Here is a 16,459-nt window from a genome sequence, read left to right as displayed (position 1 = left end):
GATACAAAGCGTCCATTTAAAATTTGTGCTGTTTTCTTAGTATCCATTACACTCTCACTGGCAGTGGTCTTCATGGGTCCCATATTCTCTCTCTTACATTTACTCACAAATTATGCAAACAACATTTTGGTTGAAACCTGAATATTTATAGAAAGTTTATTCCACTCTTTTTGTTTCCACCTCATCTTTTTCTTTTTGTTGCTCCTCACTACTGCCCTATTGCACCTATCAGTTGTTCAATACTGAATCCCAGCTCACCTGTTGGACAGGATAGAGAAGGGGGTTAAAGATGTGGAGGAGTTGCTTTACTAATCAGGGAGAGTGTCAGGCAGTACACAGAGAGACGTACTGGGGGATACTTCTAATGAGGTGTTATGGGTTGAGCCCAAAAATAAGAAAGGAGCAATTAATCTAATGGGATTATATTATGGGCCATCCAGTAGCCACTGGGAGATGGAAGATCAGATATGTAGACAGATTATGGAAGGATGCAAGAACCGCAGGATTGTTATAGTGGGTGATTTTAGCTTCCCCAATATTGACTAGGACTTGGGGCATGAGGATTAGATGCGACAGAATTAGTTAGGTGTATCCAAGAAGGTTTCCTTAAACAGTATGTGGCTAATCTGACTTGAGGAGCGACCATACAGGACCTTGCATTGGGAAACAAGTCTGGTCATGGAACAGTTGTTGCAGTGGAAAGCGATTGCCTGGATTCTAGAGGGTTGTGATGGAAGTTAGATATTCTGCTGGAGGTCTGTGACCACTGGAGATCGGCAGGGATCTGTGCTGGGACCTCAGCGCTTTGTGATAAATACATAAATGATAAAGACGTAAATGTAGATGGGTTGGTGAGTACGTTTGCTGACGACATCAAATGTAGAGGACCGGCAGACAGTGAAGAAGGCTGTCGGATGATACGGCAGGATATAGATTAGCTTGAGAAATGGGCAGAGAAGTGGCAGATGGAGTTTAATTTGAGTAAGTGCGAGGTTTTACACTTTGGGAAGCAGAATGTAAGGGAAGGGGTGAGAGGTGTCAGCGATAGCCCAGGCGTAGTTGAGGGCAGGGTGGAAGTTAGCGGTGAAGTTAATAAAGTCCATGTGTTCTGCACAGGTGCAGGAGGTAGCCTCGATGCAGTCGTCGATGTAGTGGAGAAAGAGTTGAGGGATAGCGTTAGTGTACGGCTAGGGCGGCATAGTGGTGCAGCAGTAGAGCTGCTGCCTTACAGCGCCAGAGTCCCGGAATTGATCCTGACTACGGGTACTGGACGGAGTTTGTATGTTCTCCCTTTGACTGCATGGGTTTTCTCCAGGTGCCCCGGTTTGCTCCCATGCTCCAAAGACGCACAGGTTTGTAGGTTAATTGGCTCCGGTAAAATTGTAAATTGTCCTGGGTGTGTAGGATAGTGCTAGTGTACGGGGTGATAATCATGAGGACTTGGTGGGCATGGACCGACCACACTAAACTGGAGGGGCTGATTCTATGTCCACGGTCAAGTGACGTGACACAATGCAAACCTGCTGGAGCTCTGCCCTTCACCCTCCTAGCAGTAAACACCCTATTCCAATTATATTGCACATCCTCTTCTACAGCATCAATTGCTGCAGAATGGTGATGATTACTCTTCTGTTGTGTAGGAAGGAACCGCAGATGCATCAGGTTTAAACCGAAGATAGACACAAAAAGCTGGCGTAACTCAGCAGGTCAGACAATATCTCTGGAGAAAAGGAATAGGTAACATTTCGAGTCTGAAGTAGGGTCTCGACCCGAAACGTCACCTATTCCTTTTCTCCAGGAGTTCTGTTGTTTTTATCTCACACCCATAAAGGCTTCTTCCTCATATGAGAACAAAGATGAAATGTCAGAAATTAATAATCACATCCTTTGAATGCTTCAACTTCATTATTTGCATGGGATCTGTATATGTAGAGGTACTGATACAACATATGGTGTGTATTATACAATATATGATTAATATGTAAATCTCCAACTTGTTTGATCAAGATTGTAACAATTCTTCGGCTCAACTATATCAAGATTTTTCCAGATCTATATAACGACGGTTCGTAAGCATGGATTCTCCATTTCAGGCTGATTGCCTCGCCTTGGCAAAATGTGCAAGCAATGCGGAAAAAGACCTGGTGATCTGGCATATGGAATTTCTTTCATTCATTCATTCCTTTTTGATACCATTGCATCTGCATCAATTCCTCTTTAAACTCTCCATGAGATTCTAATGTTTTCGTTCATAGCAATGATTATCACGTCTTTCCCTGATCTAAATATCTAGCCTTCTATTTAACGGTAACACATTTCTGTATCCTGTTGTTCGTCCAAGTATTGGTCTCGGTATCACACATTCACTGCTTGTGTGAGGTTTTGACAAGCTGGGTATGCTCGATAATGTCAAGTCTGTTGTTGTTTCGATTTGCTGAATCAAAAGAGAGCGGCCTTCTTGTGTCTTTTGGAATTAATTGAGAATTGGGAGGCTGCATTCTGCACAAATGATTATAGGTTTTGATATTGAGCTGTTAAGCAAAAGCACAATATTCAGCCATGCTGAAATTCTCCAATTCTGATCTGTTGTGCATTCTCAGTTTCTGTAACATGTTTCTTCTTCCTTGGATCTATGTGACCATCTGGATAGAACAGCAATCTTTCATTTCAAGTTTCTAACAACTTTAGTATTTTATATCTCACAGTTCCATTAACAAACCTTCACTGCCAACTGTCAACTGGTACCACTGGCACTTGTGTAATTCAGTGTCTCTTGTTCTCTATCCTATCATACTTGTTTCCTCTGCCCCACCTCCTTCTCTGCAGCAGAAAGCATGTTTTTTTCTACCACTTTGCCCTAGTTGCTGAACAGTCATCAATCTGAAATATTAATCTTGTGTCACACTTCATAGGTGCTGCATGAGTATTTCCGGCATTTTCTGTTTTTATTTTATTAAAATATATCCACTTTTTACATCTGGCACAATATACCAAAGGCCTTTAAATTTGTTTAAGTATCTATATATAGTGAGATCTGCATCTATTCAGTGAGATCTGCATCTATTCAGAAGCCTTCAGAAGAAGGGTCTCGACGTGAAACGTCACCCATTCCTTCTCTCCAGAGACGCTGCCTGTCCCGCTGAGTTACTCCAGCTTTTAGTGTCTATCTTCTATTCAGAAGCAAATCAGTAATGTAATTTGAACAAGACCATGTCCTCAAATCATTGCAAGGATAATTGCCTATGAATATTCTGAATGCAGGCGTCTCTGAATGGTTAAAGGCTGTACAAATATATTTTCAGAAACTATTATTTATTGCAAAAGGGATTTTCACATGACAGAAGCCAGACAGTGAAGAGTCTGAAGAAGGGTCTCGACCCGAAAAGTCACCCCTTCCTTCTCTCCAGAAATGCTGCCTGACCCGCTGTTACTCCAGCATTTTGTATCTACCTTCGATTTAAACCAGCATCTGTATTTCTTTCCTACACAGTGAAGAGTATTTAGTGGTTGCCTGCACAACAGATCAATAGCTTTAATTAAAGATGTCCGGCTGAAAAAATATCGCCTGATGTTGGCTAAATGTATCCGAGAGCAAATGTTTGACTTTGAATATGATCTCTAAACCCTGCAAATTAAGGATTCTGGAGGTTTAATTACATGTCACTCAGTAGAAGATTAGAGGAAATGTGTTGTCACGAGAACCTTGTCCATTGAAACACTTTTAGATCTACCAAGGCCTACTGGCTCTCCTGATCACACTCCCCTTTAACTCCCCTTCCCATTCCCACGCTGACTTTTCTGTCCTGGTTCTCCATTGCCAGAGTGGAGGAACAGCACCTCATATTCCGCTTGGCTAGCTTACAACACAACGTTATGAACATTGAATTCTCCAATTCTACCACGCTTTATCCTGCCTCTCCCCTTTTCCAGTTTTTCTCTCCCCCCCCCCTTACAATGAGTCCGAAAAAGGATCTCAACCCAAAAAGTCACATATCCATGTTACTCAGAGAAGCTGCCTGACCTGCTGAGTTACTCCAGCACTTGATGTCCCATTGAAAATGTTGGATGTTATATAGGCCAAAGGATGAAAGCAAGCATTAAATGAGGTGCACTGTAGATAAGGTTCATTTGGACCGTATCAATGTTAGTTTTAATTGCTGACTGCCTTAATATGAAATTGCTTGGGGGTACTTATCTGAAAATTGAAGATTTAGCAATCAATGCAAATTGGAGACTAATTACGTCTTTTGCAGTCTACTGAAAATGTATGCTGTCAAACATACAGTGTATAGTAGTGTAAAGTGAAACAAAGGAAGATTGATGCATGACAGAAGCATGTGTTTCCTTCTTTGCCACTAAAGGCTGTGGAGGCCAAGTCAACGGATATGTTTAAAGCGGAGATAGATAGATTGTTGATTAGTACAGGATTCAGGGGTTATGCGGAGAAGGCAGGAGTATGGGGTTGAGAGGGAAAGATAGATCAGCCATGATTAAATGGTGCAGTAGACTTGATGGGCCGAATGGTCTAATTCTGCTCCTATAACTTATGATCATGAAAAAAGATGGCACCAAGTCATTGTTAAGAAGGTTGCAGTTCAGTTACATGACAGGTTAAAAATGGATAACAAAAGGGTTTTCAAAGAGGCTGGCTGTACTTAAGTGTAATAAGCTAATCTGGATGTAAGTGTCAAAATTACATTGGCACCACCTGCAATCTTTAAGTATTCTTTGGACATAGGCATGGTGCCAGATGATTACAAACGCCTTAATGTTTGAAATTTATTCCTCAAACCATAGAGGTATCAAATTAAAACTTTTCGGTAATTATTTAAATTAATGTTTGTCCAGTTGTAATGTTTTTTTAATATCTCTGTCAGACATTATTTAGATTATTATGTCAGAGGTCTTTGAATTTTATTTAAAAAGACCTTTGACAGCAGCAAGCTGTCAAAAAGGCCATCAGGACAACTGGGAAATAGCACCTCAGGACTTGCCATCTGTTATGGTTTTGGAATTTTAACAGGTTTTTTTTTCAATTGCCACAAATTAACTGTGGCAGCAACATTGAATCCCATGAAATAACATTGAGAAGAAACAGCATGGATGTGCAATTTGGTTTGGGGACAAAAGATTTATAGTGGTGATCCAGAAAGATTTTTGGTCACAGTTTTTTAATTTATAACAGGCAGCAGTAGAGTTGCTGCCTTACAGAGCTTGCAACGCCAGAGACCTGGGTTCAATCCGACTACGGGTGCAGTCTGTGCGGAGTTTGTACGTTCTCCCTGTGACCGCGTGGGTTTTCTCAGAGATTTTCGGTTTCCTTAGACACTCCAAAGACGTACAGGTTTGTAGGTTAATTGGCTTGGTATAAATGTAAATTGTCCCTAGTGTGTGTAGAATAGCATGAATATGCGGGGATAGCTGGTCGGTGAGGGCTCGGTAGGCCAAAGGGCTACTATTTCTCTAAACAAAACTTTTTTTTTTTAATTTTATTTTTATTAGAAGTACGGTAAATTACAATCCTACACAACACATATATCTTAATACATTTTTTGTACCGCTTCATTTTTTTTGAGCTTTAAGAAAAAGGTAGAAGTAAGGAAAGTAAAGAAAGTGCAAGAGAGTCGTGAAGTGCAAGAGTGTTGGGAAAAGAAAACCCCTTAGGAAAGAAGTTAGAGAAGGAAGTAAAGTGAGAAAATAGACCCTAGAAAAGAAAGAAAGAGAAAATAGAAACAATTGCTCTATTATAACATTAAACTCCGCAGAAAGGGGACTACCAACCAAGTCTGTTTTTGTTGTTTTACCTCCCGTTACCAGGTCCTGTTACCACTTATTTATATATTTGTTTTTTTTTTTTTAATTACTATTGCACCTCATACTTGTAATAGGTCCAGAAACATAGACCACGTCTTTTGGAATTGGTCTGCTTTACCTGCTAGGAGGTTCTCTAAACAAAACTAAACAAAAATATCGAAGGTAGACTCAAAATGCTGGAATAACTCAGTGGGTGAGGCAGCATCTATGGAGAGAAGGAATTGGCGACGTTTCGGTTCGAGACCCTTCTTTAGGTCCTTCTCCCCAGAGATCCTCTCCATAGATACTGCCTCACCCTCCAGCTGCACAGTTAGGATCGTACAGTTGTAAATAAGAAAAGCATGTTGCAATGTGGAATGTTTTCCGTCATTGTTGTAATACTCCGCAAAAGTTAAAACAAATTTTTATAGATTACATAATAAAATTCACACAGGTTTCAAAAAATAGTGTCTTGCCAAATGAATTACAGAGGCACAAAACACCCACTGTCACCCAGAGCAGGAGGCACTCAGTGGGTCTGGCAATGACAATCGACATTTTTGGTTGAGACTCTGATACAGGACTCCAGTCTGATGTAGGACCTCCACCCAAAACATCAACAGTGTAGGAAGGAACTGCAGATGCTGGTTTAAACCGAAGATAGATACAAAATGCTGGAGTAACTCAATGGGACATCTCTGGAGAAGAGGAATGGGTGACATTTTGGGTTGAGACCCTGTTGACACGAAACGCCACCCGTTCCTTCTCTCCAGAGATGCTGCCTGTCCCGCTGAGTTACTCCAAAATGTCAACTATTCCTTTGCTTTCACACCTGCTGACTGACCCACTGAGTTCCATCAGCAGTTTGTTTCTTTGCTGTCAAATTAATTAGTGGTCAGAATGATTATTTCTAGCAGTGTGCGAGTGTACCTGTACATTATTAAACACTTATCGGGGAGCACTGTTTTGTCAGTATAAATTATCACTTTTGGTATGTCCTTATTCTGAATTTTAAATTGAAATGTACGTTTTATTTGCAACAGTGGTATAAAGATTGAGAATCTTTTGATGTGGGTTTATCTTTTATCATTTTAGGCTGCGTCAATATATTTTTCTTATCTCGCTAGGCAGGAATGAGCACAATCCAGCCCATTATTACTGAAAATCACAAAGCCACAGATGTTGGAAGTAAGAAATCAGAAAATTCTAGGGAGGTTCAGCACTTCAGGCTACATCTGGAAAGAGAAACAGTTAATGCCCCTGTCCTACTTTCACGAACTAATTGGCGACCTCTGCCGAGTTTGCTCTTGACTCATACTCGCAGCATGGTCGCCACGAGGTCGCAGGAGGTCTTCGTAACTCTTCCTCATGCTCGTGAGTGGTCTCCGCGTACTCGTGGCCTCAAGTAGGTCGCAGCGTTTTTTCCAGCCTGATAAAAAATGTCCACGAGTATAAAAAAGATCGGCATGGTAAAAAGTTGTGAGTCGGTAACTGGCCTGAGAAAGAAAATGCAAACATGACATCATTTTATCACGTGATAATTCTCCACTCGTAGCTAGTCATAGTTGGTCTTAGATGTGGAAGACTGAGGTCGAGGGGGATCGTAGGAGGTCGTAGACATAGTCGTAGGAGGTCATAGGAGATCTTTAACTTTGGCTTTTCAACTCATCTAGGGTCTTCTAAACTCGTGGATTAGGTCATCCAAGTGGGACAGCCCCTTAACGTTTCCGCTCCAGGACCTTTCATCAGAGTTGTGAAATATTATTAATGACTTTGCTTGCTATTAATGACTTTGCTTGCTATTGGTCTGGTGCAACTGAAATCTTAATGTTTAATATCAGTTGGTTTTGTTTCTTCATCTCTAATATTTTTTTGTGCTTTATTTTCAGGTAGCAGAGATGCATGGAGAGCTGATAGAATTCAATGAGAGGCTGCACAGATCACTGATGGCCAAGGAAGCCCTCATCTCCCAGATGAGACAGGAGCTTATTGATTTAAGAGGACCAGTAAGTAGCTTTGTGCAATCTCCTCCGAAACTGTGATAATTTTGAACAATCTGCAAAGAGAGAAGATAACAAAGGATATCTAAAGTGTGGCTAAAGTTACCAAAAGTAACTTGGAAAGAAATAGTCGAGAATCAAATATCAAGAGACAAGAGACAAAGAATGATTGTAGTATCGGGATGAAAAATATCTGAGAAACGAGTACAAAGAGCGTTCCTTTGAAGTGTTTATTTTTCTTTAATCGTATGGAGGCAGCTTCTTGGAAGAGGCATTAAAATAAGTTAAAGGGGGGCATAAAAAGAAATTCACAAAGGAGCAAAGAAAAATGAATTACAGTCGTATTTTAAGACGTTTAATCAAATTGCAGAATATCTCTGCACTAATATGATTATCGTTGGAGTGGTTTAATGAATTCAAGAAACGTGCGGTTCAGCTTAATTGAATCTCTGAGTAGACAATGAAGCTGTTTTGATGTATACTGTACTTAATCATAACTAGAGTCTGAATGCAACATTAATATATGGAAACCCAAAAATATTGTTAGATTACTAAACACATACACTTGATTAATTCTATTGATTTTTAGATAGTATTTTGTGCACTATTAAATGTATTAAATTGTTGGATATCGAATCATATCCATAGCCCCTGTTCCTTCAGCAAATGGAAAAGACCCAGCTGGGAGTTATTTACAGGCCCCCCGAACAGTAGCCAGGATATAGGGTACAAATTACATCAGGAGATACAATCGGCATGTAAGAAAGGCAATGTTACGGTGCACATGAGAGATTTCAATACGCAGGCAGATTGGGGAAATCAGGTTGGTACTGGATTCCATGAGGGAATTTGTAGAGTGCTTACGAGATTTCTTTTTTTTTTTTTTTTTTTTTTGTTTATTTTATTAGAAGTTAATACAGTACAAAACAGTACAGTGGAACCTAATTTTAGGTGCCAACTATGTCATACCGTAATCCATTCTATGCACAACCTCTAGTTTTATGTTATGAAAAGGAAGTAAGCAAGACAAGAAAAAGAAAACAATAGAAAGAGGAAAAAGTGGAAAAATAGATGGTAAAGAGTAGAAAAATGTGAAGTGTGAATATAAAAAAGAAAAAAGAAAAAGAAAAAGTGGAAAGTAGAAATAGAAGAGAAAGCCCCTTAAAAGAGAATTTTTCAAGTCTGTATTCGGAGATGTAGATCTATCCACGTCATGAACTGAAATCAGCAATCTTTACGGTACTGCTGCATCACATGATTCCAAAAAGTCGATGAAAGGAGACCAACTCCTTAAGAATTGGTCATATTTATCTATTAGTCGGAGTCTCATTTGTTCAAGGCGTGCTATGTCCATCATATTCCTAATCCACATTTTAACAGTTGGTATGGTTGTATTTTTCCAAAATTTAAGTATGAGAGATTTCAATACGCAGGCAGATTAGGAAAATTAGGTTGGTACTGGATTCCATAAGGGAATTTGTAGAGTACTGACAAGATTTCTTAGAGCAGCCTGCAGTGGAGCCTTCCAGGGAAAAGGCAATTCTAGATTTGGTATTGTGTCATGAACCGGATTTGATTAGGGAGCTTAAGGTACTCGGAGGCAGAGACCATCTATATTATTAAAAGTCTGTTTTTGACCGGTTTTGGCCTTCTGTGCTGTGATTTCCGAGAGAACGCCGCCACCTACGGCCGTCATTTTTGGCCACCTCGCTCAGAGCCCCCCTCCGCCGTATGTGTGCCGAGGATTTTTCCCATCGATGAAATATGATAGAGATATTAATGTTTTTACACAATTCCCCATTCTCTCTGCTGTCCCTGCTGGAGGGAGGGGGAGGGACTGTAAAACCAGGAAGTCAGGAAGTGGTGTGCCTCAATCAGAGCTCTGAATGACACTGAACAAATGTCTCCACAGCTGAGTACCCATAATGTGGTTTGAAAATGAAAATATGGTTAGTTTGAGGAAAAAGAGCACTGTCTGCAAATGGTTGTTTGGGTTGAGGTAAAAAGGAACCCTCTCTCTCTCTCCCCTCCTCTCTCTCTCCCTATCCCTCTCTTTCTCTCTCACTCTCCCCCTGTCTCTCTCCCTTTCTCTCTCTCTCTCCCCTCCTCTCTCTCCCCTCCTCTCTCTCCCTCCTCTCTCTCTTTTTACCTCCTCTCCCCCCCCTCTCCCCCCCCACTCCCTGTCTTTTCCCCCCCCCGTTTCTTCCCCCCCCCCCCCTCCTCTCCCCCCCCCCCCCTCTCCCTCCTCTCCCCCCCCCCTCCTCCTCCCCCCTCTCCCTCTCCTCTCCCCCCTCTCCCCCTCTCTCCCCCCTCCCTCTTCCCCCTCTCCTCTCCTCCCTCCCCTCTCCCCCTCTCTCCCCCTCCCTCCTCTGCTCTCCCCCTCTCTCCCCCTCTCCTCCCTCTCCCCCCTTTTTCTCCACCCCCCCCCCCTCCCCTCCCCCCCCCCCCCCCCTCTCCTCTACTCTCCCTGCCTCCCCCTCTCTCTATCTCTCCCCTCTTTTTCCTTCCCCCCACCCTCCCCTCCATCCCATCCCCCACCGTCCCTCCCCTAACCCCCCTCCCCTCCACACACCCCTACCCCTTCCCTCCACCCTCCCTGCTCCCCCACCCCTCCTCCCCCCTCCCCTCACCTCCTCCCCCCTCTCCTCTCACCCCCCCTCTCCCCCCTCCCCCCTCTCCTCCCCCCCCCCTCCTCCCCCCTCTCCCTCTCCCCCCCCCCCCCCCCCCCCCCACCCTCCCCCCCCTCCCCCCCCCCCTCTCCCCCCCCTCCTCTTCCCCCCCCTCTCTCCCCCCTCCCACCCCCCCTCTCCCCTCTCCCCCCCTCTCCACTGCCTCGTCTCTCTTCCCCGTCCCCCTCTCTCCTCCTCCACCCCCCTCTCTCTCTCTCCCCTCCTCCTCCCCTCCCCCTCTCCTCTCCCTCCTCTCCCCCCTCTCTCCTCTCGACCTCCTCCCCTCCTCTCTCTCTCTCTCCCCCCTTCCCCCCCCCCTCTTTTTCCTCCCCCTCCTCCCCTCCATCCCCTCCCCCCCGTCACACCCCTAAACCCCCCCCTCCCCTCCACACACCCCTACCCCCTTCCCTCCACCCTCCCTCCCCATCCCTGCTCCCCACCTCTCCCCTCTCCCCTCACCTCACCTCCCTCTCAGCACACCCTCTCTCTCTCCCCCCTCTCTCCCTCCGCCTCTCCCTCCCTCTCTCCCTCCCTCCTTCTCGCTACTCTCCCCCCTCTCTCCCCCCTCTCTCTCCCTCTCCCTCTCTCTCCCTCTCTCTCTCTACCCTCTCCCTACCTCTCTCTCCTCCCTCTCCCTCCCCCATTCTCTCTCCAACTCTCTCTCTCTCCCTCTCCCTTCTCCTCCCCCTCTCTCTCTCCCCCCCCCTCCCCCCTCTCCTCCCCCCCCCCCCCCCCTCCCTCTCTCCCTCCCTCTCCCCTTCTCTCTCCTCCTCCCCTCCCCCACCCTCCCCTAAACCCCATCCCCTCCACACCCCCTACCCTCTTCCCTCCCTCCCTCCCCCCTCCCTCCCCCCTCCCCTCCCCCTCTGCTCCCCACCTCTCCCCTTCTCAGCACCCCCTCTCTCTCCCCCTCACTCTCACCCTCTCTCTCTCCTCCCCTCCTCCCCCACCTTTCCACCTCACCCACCCTTCCTCTTCTCCTCTCCACCCCCTCTCCCTCTTGCCCCTCTCTCTCTGTCTCTGCCTCTCTCTCTGTCTCTGCCCCTTCTCTCTCTGCCCTCACTCTCTACCCCTGCCGCCCCCCCCCCCCCTCTAGATGTGACTGCAAGTTGGGGGCTATGCATCAGTAGATAGGGTGGTTATGGGGTAAAAGGAAAAAATTATATAATATTATTATAATATCAAGGGGGTAATTAGCGTGAGTGCGGCGGGGGTGGGGGGGGATAGTTAGTGTGTGTGACGCTACATGCCGCCCCCCCCTCTCACAACCGCACGTTGGGGGAACAGACCCAACGGGTCTGCACTTGGTCTAGTTATATGATATATTCAGCATACAATTTAAAAGGGAGAAGGTAAAATCGGATGTGTCCGTCTTGAGCAAAGGTGATTACAGAAGCATGAGGGAGGAGCTGGCTAAAGTTGATTGTAAAGGGACACTAGCTGGAATGACGGTGGAACAGCAATAGCAGGAATTTCTGCAAATAATTCAGAAGACACAGGATCGTTTTGTTCCAAAGAGGAAGAATGATTGTAAGGGAAGAATGAGGCGACTGTGGCTGACAAGAGAACTCAAGGACAGCATGAATCAAAAAGAGAAGGCATATAACATTGCCTTCTGATCCAAAGATTAGTGGGAAGTTGGAGGGTTGGGAAGCATTTAAAAAACAACAGAAGGCAACTAAAAAGTCAATACGGTGAGAAAAGATAACATATGAAAGTAGCCAATAATTTAAAAGAGGATAGCAAAGGTTTCTTTAGATATTTAAAGAGTAAAAAATAGACAAGAGTGGACATTGAATCGCTGGAAAATGATGCAGGAGAAGTGATAATGGGGAATAAAGAAACAGCAGATGACTTGAAAACGTTCAACATCAGTCTTCACAGTGGAAGACACCAACAACGTACCTGAAATTCAAGATAGTCAGGGGGTGGAAGTTAGTGGAGTGGTTATTACTAGGGAGTGGCCTGCTAGGAAGCGGCCGCTCCAGGTGGCCCAGCCGCTGTGAGGACTCCCCCGACGCTGAGGCAAGACCACCCGGCTAGAACGGCCAGGAACATCGGGCCTCCGTTGAGGCAACAGCGGTGGCCTTAATAGGCCTGAGTTTTGGGAGAACTGGGGTTGGGGACTGGACTTTTGTGCCTTCCCCCACGGTGGTAACCACTGTGGGGGGATGATTTTTCTGTATGTAAGGTACTTTGTTAGTCTGTGTCCAAGATGGCTGTCGGAAGGGAGAGTGGACGCTGGCGCGCTTTAGCTGCCGCTGCTCTCTCTTCACATTGTGTTTGTTTAGATTTTTTGATTTTGTGTCTTTGGAGCGATTTCTGTCTTTAATTTGTGTATTGATGATGTCCTTATTATTTATTTTTCTCCGACTATATGGTTTTTTATTCTCTCTGTTTAATCTTTGTAAGGTGACCTTGAGATTTGAAAGGCGCCCGAAAATAAAATTTTTTATTATTATTATTATTAGGGAGAAGGAGCTTGGGAAACTGAAAAAACTGAAGGAGGATATGTCACCTGGGTCAGATGGACTGCACCCCAGGGTGCTGGCAGAGGTGGCTTTATAGATTGTGGCGGCATTGACAGTGATATGTCAAGAATCACTGGACTCGGGAGTGGTTCCAGACAATTGGAAAATTGTAAATATTTTTCCATTGTTCTGGAAGGGAGCAAAGCAGAAGAGTGGAAACTATAGACTGGTTAACCTGACTTCAGTGGTTGATAGGGTTGCCAACTGGGGCAAACTGAGTAATAGCCGGGACATCCCATGTATTGGGCTAAATTGGTTTGTCCCACATGGGACCGTCCCGTATTTAACTGCCACTACTCGGGTCGAAGGCACTGTTGGGTTGTAGCATTGCGTCCGGCCCCGCCTCACCCATCCCGGCGTAGTGCAGCCCATGGAGTGCGGCAGCAGCACCTCATCCGTGGCCCCGTCGGTCGGCAGCCCGGCCAGCTTTCCAACATTCTGACCTTCACTTACTGCCGACACCAAAACCCCTCCTTCCCATGGCCGATCATCGGCGGGATGGATGGGGTGTCGCCTGCAAAGTCTGGAGTGAGAAAGTTGGCAACGCTAGTGGTTGGTAAGATTTTAGAATCCATTATAAAGGATAAGGTTTCTGAGTACTTAGAAACACAAAATAAAATAGTCCAGTCTGCATGATTTTGTGAAAGGGGGATCTTGCCTGACGAACCTGTTGGAATTCTTTGAGGAAGTAAATAGCAGGATGGACAAAGGAGTGTCGTTTACCTGGATTTTCAGTAGCAGGCCTTTGGGGGAATGCAACTTTATCGTGTTGTATCCCCCTTCTCTGCCTCCGTCTGCGCAGAGGCCTAATGGCGGAGTTGGCGGTCTCCAACTGCGACTGACCTTGAGGCTCCGGAGGCAGAGCCAGCCAGGACTAGGCTGGCCGACTTCGGGGCTTAGGTGGCGGCCCGACTCGCTGAGGTGGTGTTCCAGCTTTCGGCAGCGGCCCAACTCGGAGTTGAGGCGGTGGCGGCCCGACTCGGAGCTGAGGCGGCGGCGACATCACTTCGGAGGTTCGGCCGCGGGCCCAGTGGACGACCGCGAGCTCGCAGGTTACAGGTTGGTAACCTGTTTCCGGAGCTCCCGCAACTACAGCTGCGTCCGCTGGACTGGAGGGTGGCATCTTCGGCCTGGATCGCCTCAGCGCAGAGGGAGAACAAGGAGGGAAGAGACGGAGACTAAGACTTTTGCCTCCATCACAGGGAGGAGGTATTTGGTGAACTCACTGTGGTGGATGTTAATTTGTGTTTATTGTATGTTTTGTTATTTATTATTATTGTGTATGACTGCAGGCAACTAAATTTCGTTCAGACCGAAAGGTCTGAATGACAATAATGGAATCTAAGTCTAAGTCTATAAGGTGTTGCACGTGAGGCTGCTGAAGAAGATGAGAGCACATGGTATTAGATGGAGGTTACTAGCATGGATAGCATTCCTTGCGTGTGAATACTTGGCCAATAATCTTATTCATTCATTCATTCATCCATTCATTCATTCATTCAGATTGGCTGACTGGCAGAAGGCAAACAGTGGTAATAAAGAGGGCTTTTTCTGGTTGGCTGTCAGTGACTAGCGGAGTTACGAAGGGGTCGATGCTGAGGCCACTACTCTTCACGTTGTATATCAATGATTTGGATGAGGGACTGAAGGTTTTGTGGCCAACTTTGCAGATGATGCGGAGATATTGTTGGTGGAGGAGCAGGTATTGTAGAGAAAGCAGGGACTTTGCAGAAAGACATGGCATTTTGGTAATAAGAATAAAGGTGTAGATTATTTTTGCAATGGAGAGAGAATCCAGATATTGGAGGTGCAAAGAGACATGGGAGTGCTGGTGCAGGACTCCCATAAAGTTATTTTGCAAGTCGAGTCGGTAAGGCAAATTCAATGATATTAAGAGAACTGGAATACAAAAACAGAAACTCTATTAGGCACTGATCAGGCCGCATTTGGAATACTGTGAGCAGATTTTGGCCCCATATCTGAGGAAGGATGTGCTGGCTCTGGAGAGGATCCAGAGGAGGTTTACAAGAATGATTCCAGGAATGAGTAGGTTAGCAAATGTTGAGCGCTTGAGTGCACTGGGCCTGTACTCGTTGGAAGGTTGAGGGGAGACCTCAGTGAAACTTACAGAATAATGAAAGGCATAGAGTGGGTGTGGAGTATTGTATTGTAATTAATTTATTAGCCAAATTAGTAAAAACATACAAGGAATTTGATTTGCCATATAGTCATACCAAAAAAACAACAAGACACACAACTACATAAAAATGAACATAAACATCCACCACAGCGCACTGTGATGGAAGGCAAATAACGTATTATCACACAGAGAGTGGTGAATCTCTGGAACTCTCTGCCACAGAGGGTAGTTGAGGCCAGTTCATTGGCTATATTTAAGAGGGAGTTAGATCGTGGCCCTTGTGGCCAAGGGGATCAGAGGGTATGGAGAGAAGGCAGTACGGGCTGAGTTGGATGATCAGCCATGATCATATTGAATGGCGGTGCAGGCTCGAAGGGCCAAATGGCCTATTCCTGCACCTAATTTCTATGTTTCTATGTTTCTATACCATCTTCCCTACTTTTCTCCCGCGGTCGGGGCAGTCGAACCATCCACAGTCGGGGCGATCGAAACTCCCGCAGCCGGTGATCGAAACTCCCGCGATCGGGGTAGTCGAAGCTTCTGCGGTTGGAGCTCCTAAAGTCAGTCCCTAACCAGCCCCACGATGTTACGTCCGCAGGCTCCCACTGTTGGAGCTCCCAAAGTGGATCCCCAGCAAGAGGCAGCCAGCTCCACGATGTAAGTGCTGCAGTGCGGACGGAAAAGTTGCATCTCCGTCGAGGAAATAGATAAAAAAAGTTTATCCCCTCCACATAATGCAACTAAAGATACACTAAAACATACTTTTAACTACAGACTAAAAACAACAGAAGGAAAAAGGACGAGACAGACCGTTGGCAGGGCTGCCATCGCACTGCGCCACCTGGTGGTAAGGATGTTTCCACTGGTGGGAGAGTCTAGGCCCAGAGGTCGCAGCCTCAGAATTAAAGGGTGCTCTTTTAGAAAGGAGGTGAGGAGGAACTTCTTAAGTCAGAGGGTAGTTAATCTGTGGAACTCGTTGCTGCAGAGTGCTGTGGAGTCCAAGTCAGTGAATATTTTTAGGGCAGAGATAGCCAAATTCTTGATTCCAGAAGGAATACAGCGTAGCAAAGTGTGGACTCGTGTATTTTGGTTGTAGGAATAAAGGTGTGATTATTTTTGAAATGGAGAGAGAATGCCGAAATCAGAGGTGCAAAGAGACATGGAAGTGCTGGTGCAGGACTCCCAAAAAGTTAATTTGCAAGTCGACTCTGTAAGGCAGGCGAGTGCAATTTATTTCAAGAGGACTAGAATATAAAAACAGCGATGTAATGCTGTGGCTTTATAAGGCACAGGTCAGACCACGTGTGGAGTATTGTGAGCAGCTTT

At 45.4% G+C, this 16,459-nt stretch overlaps 1 protein-coding gene across 1 annotated transcript in view; it reads left to right on the top strand.

The window, feature by feature from the left end:
• Nucleotides 1-16,459, top strand: part of snx29 (sorting nexin 29) — a 695,647-nt gene that overhangs the window by 424,131 nt on the left and 255,057 nt on the right. Inside the window, exon 16 of the mRNA XM_055651849.1 lies at nt 7,683-7,799. Coding sequence (XP_055507824.1) covers nt 7,683-7,799 — 117 coding nt within the window. The remainder of the gene's footprint in view (nt 1-7,682; nt 7,800-16,459) is intronic.

The sequence above is a fragment of the Leucoraja erinacea genome, chromosome 20 (genome assembly GCF_028641065.1).
Source record: "Leucoraja erinacea ecotype New England chromosome 20, Leri_hhj_1, whole genome shotgun sequence".
Classification (NCBI taxonomy): domain Eukaryota; kingdom Metazoa; phylum Chordata; class Chondrichthyes; order Rajiformes; family Rajidae; genus Leucoraja; species Leucoraja erinaceus.
This window is presented reverse-complemented; position numbering and strand designations above follow the sequence as displayed.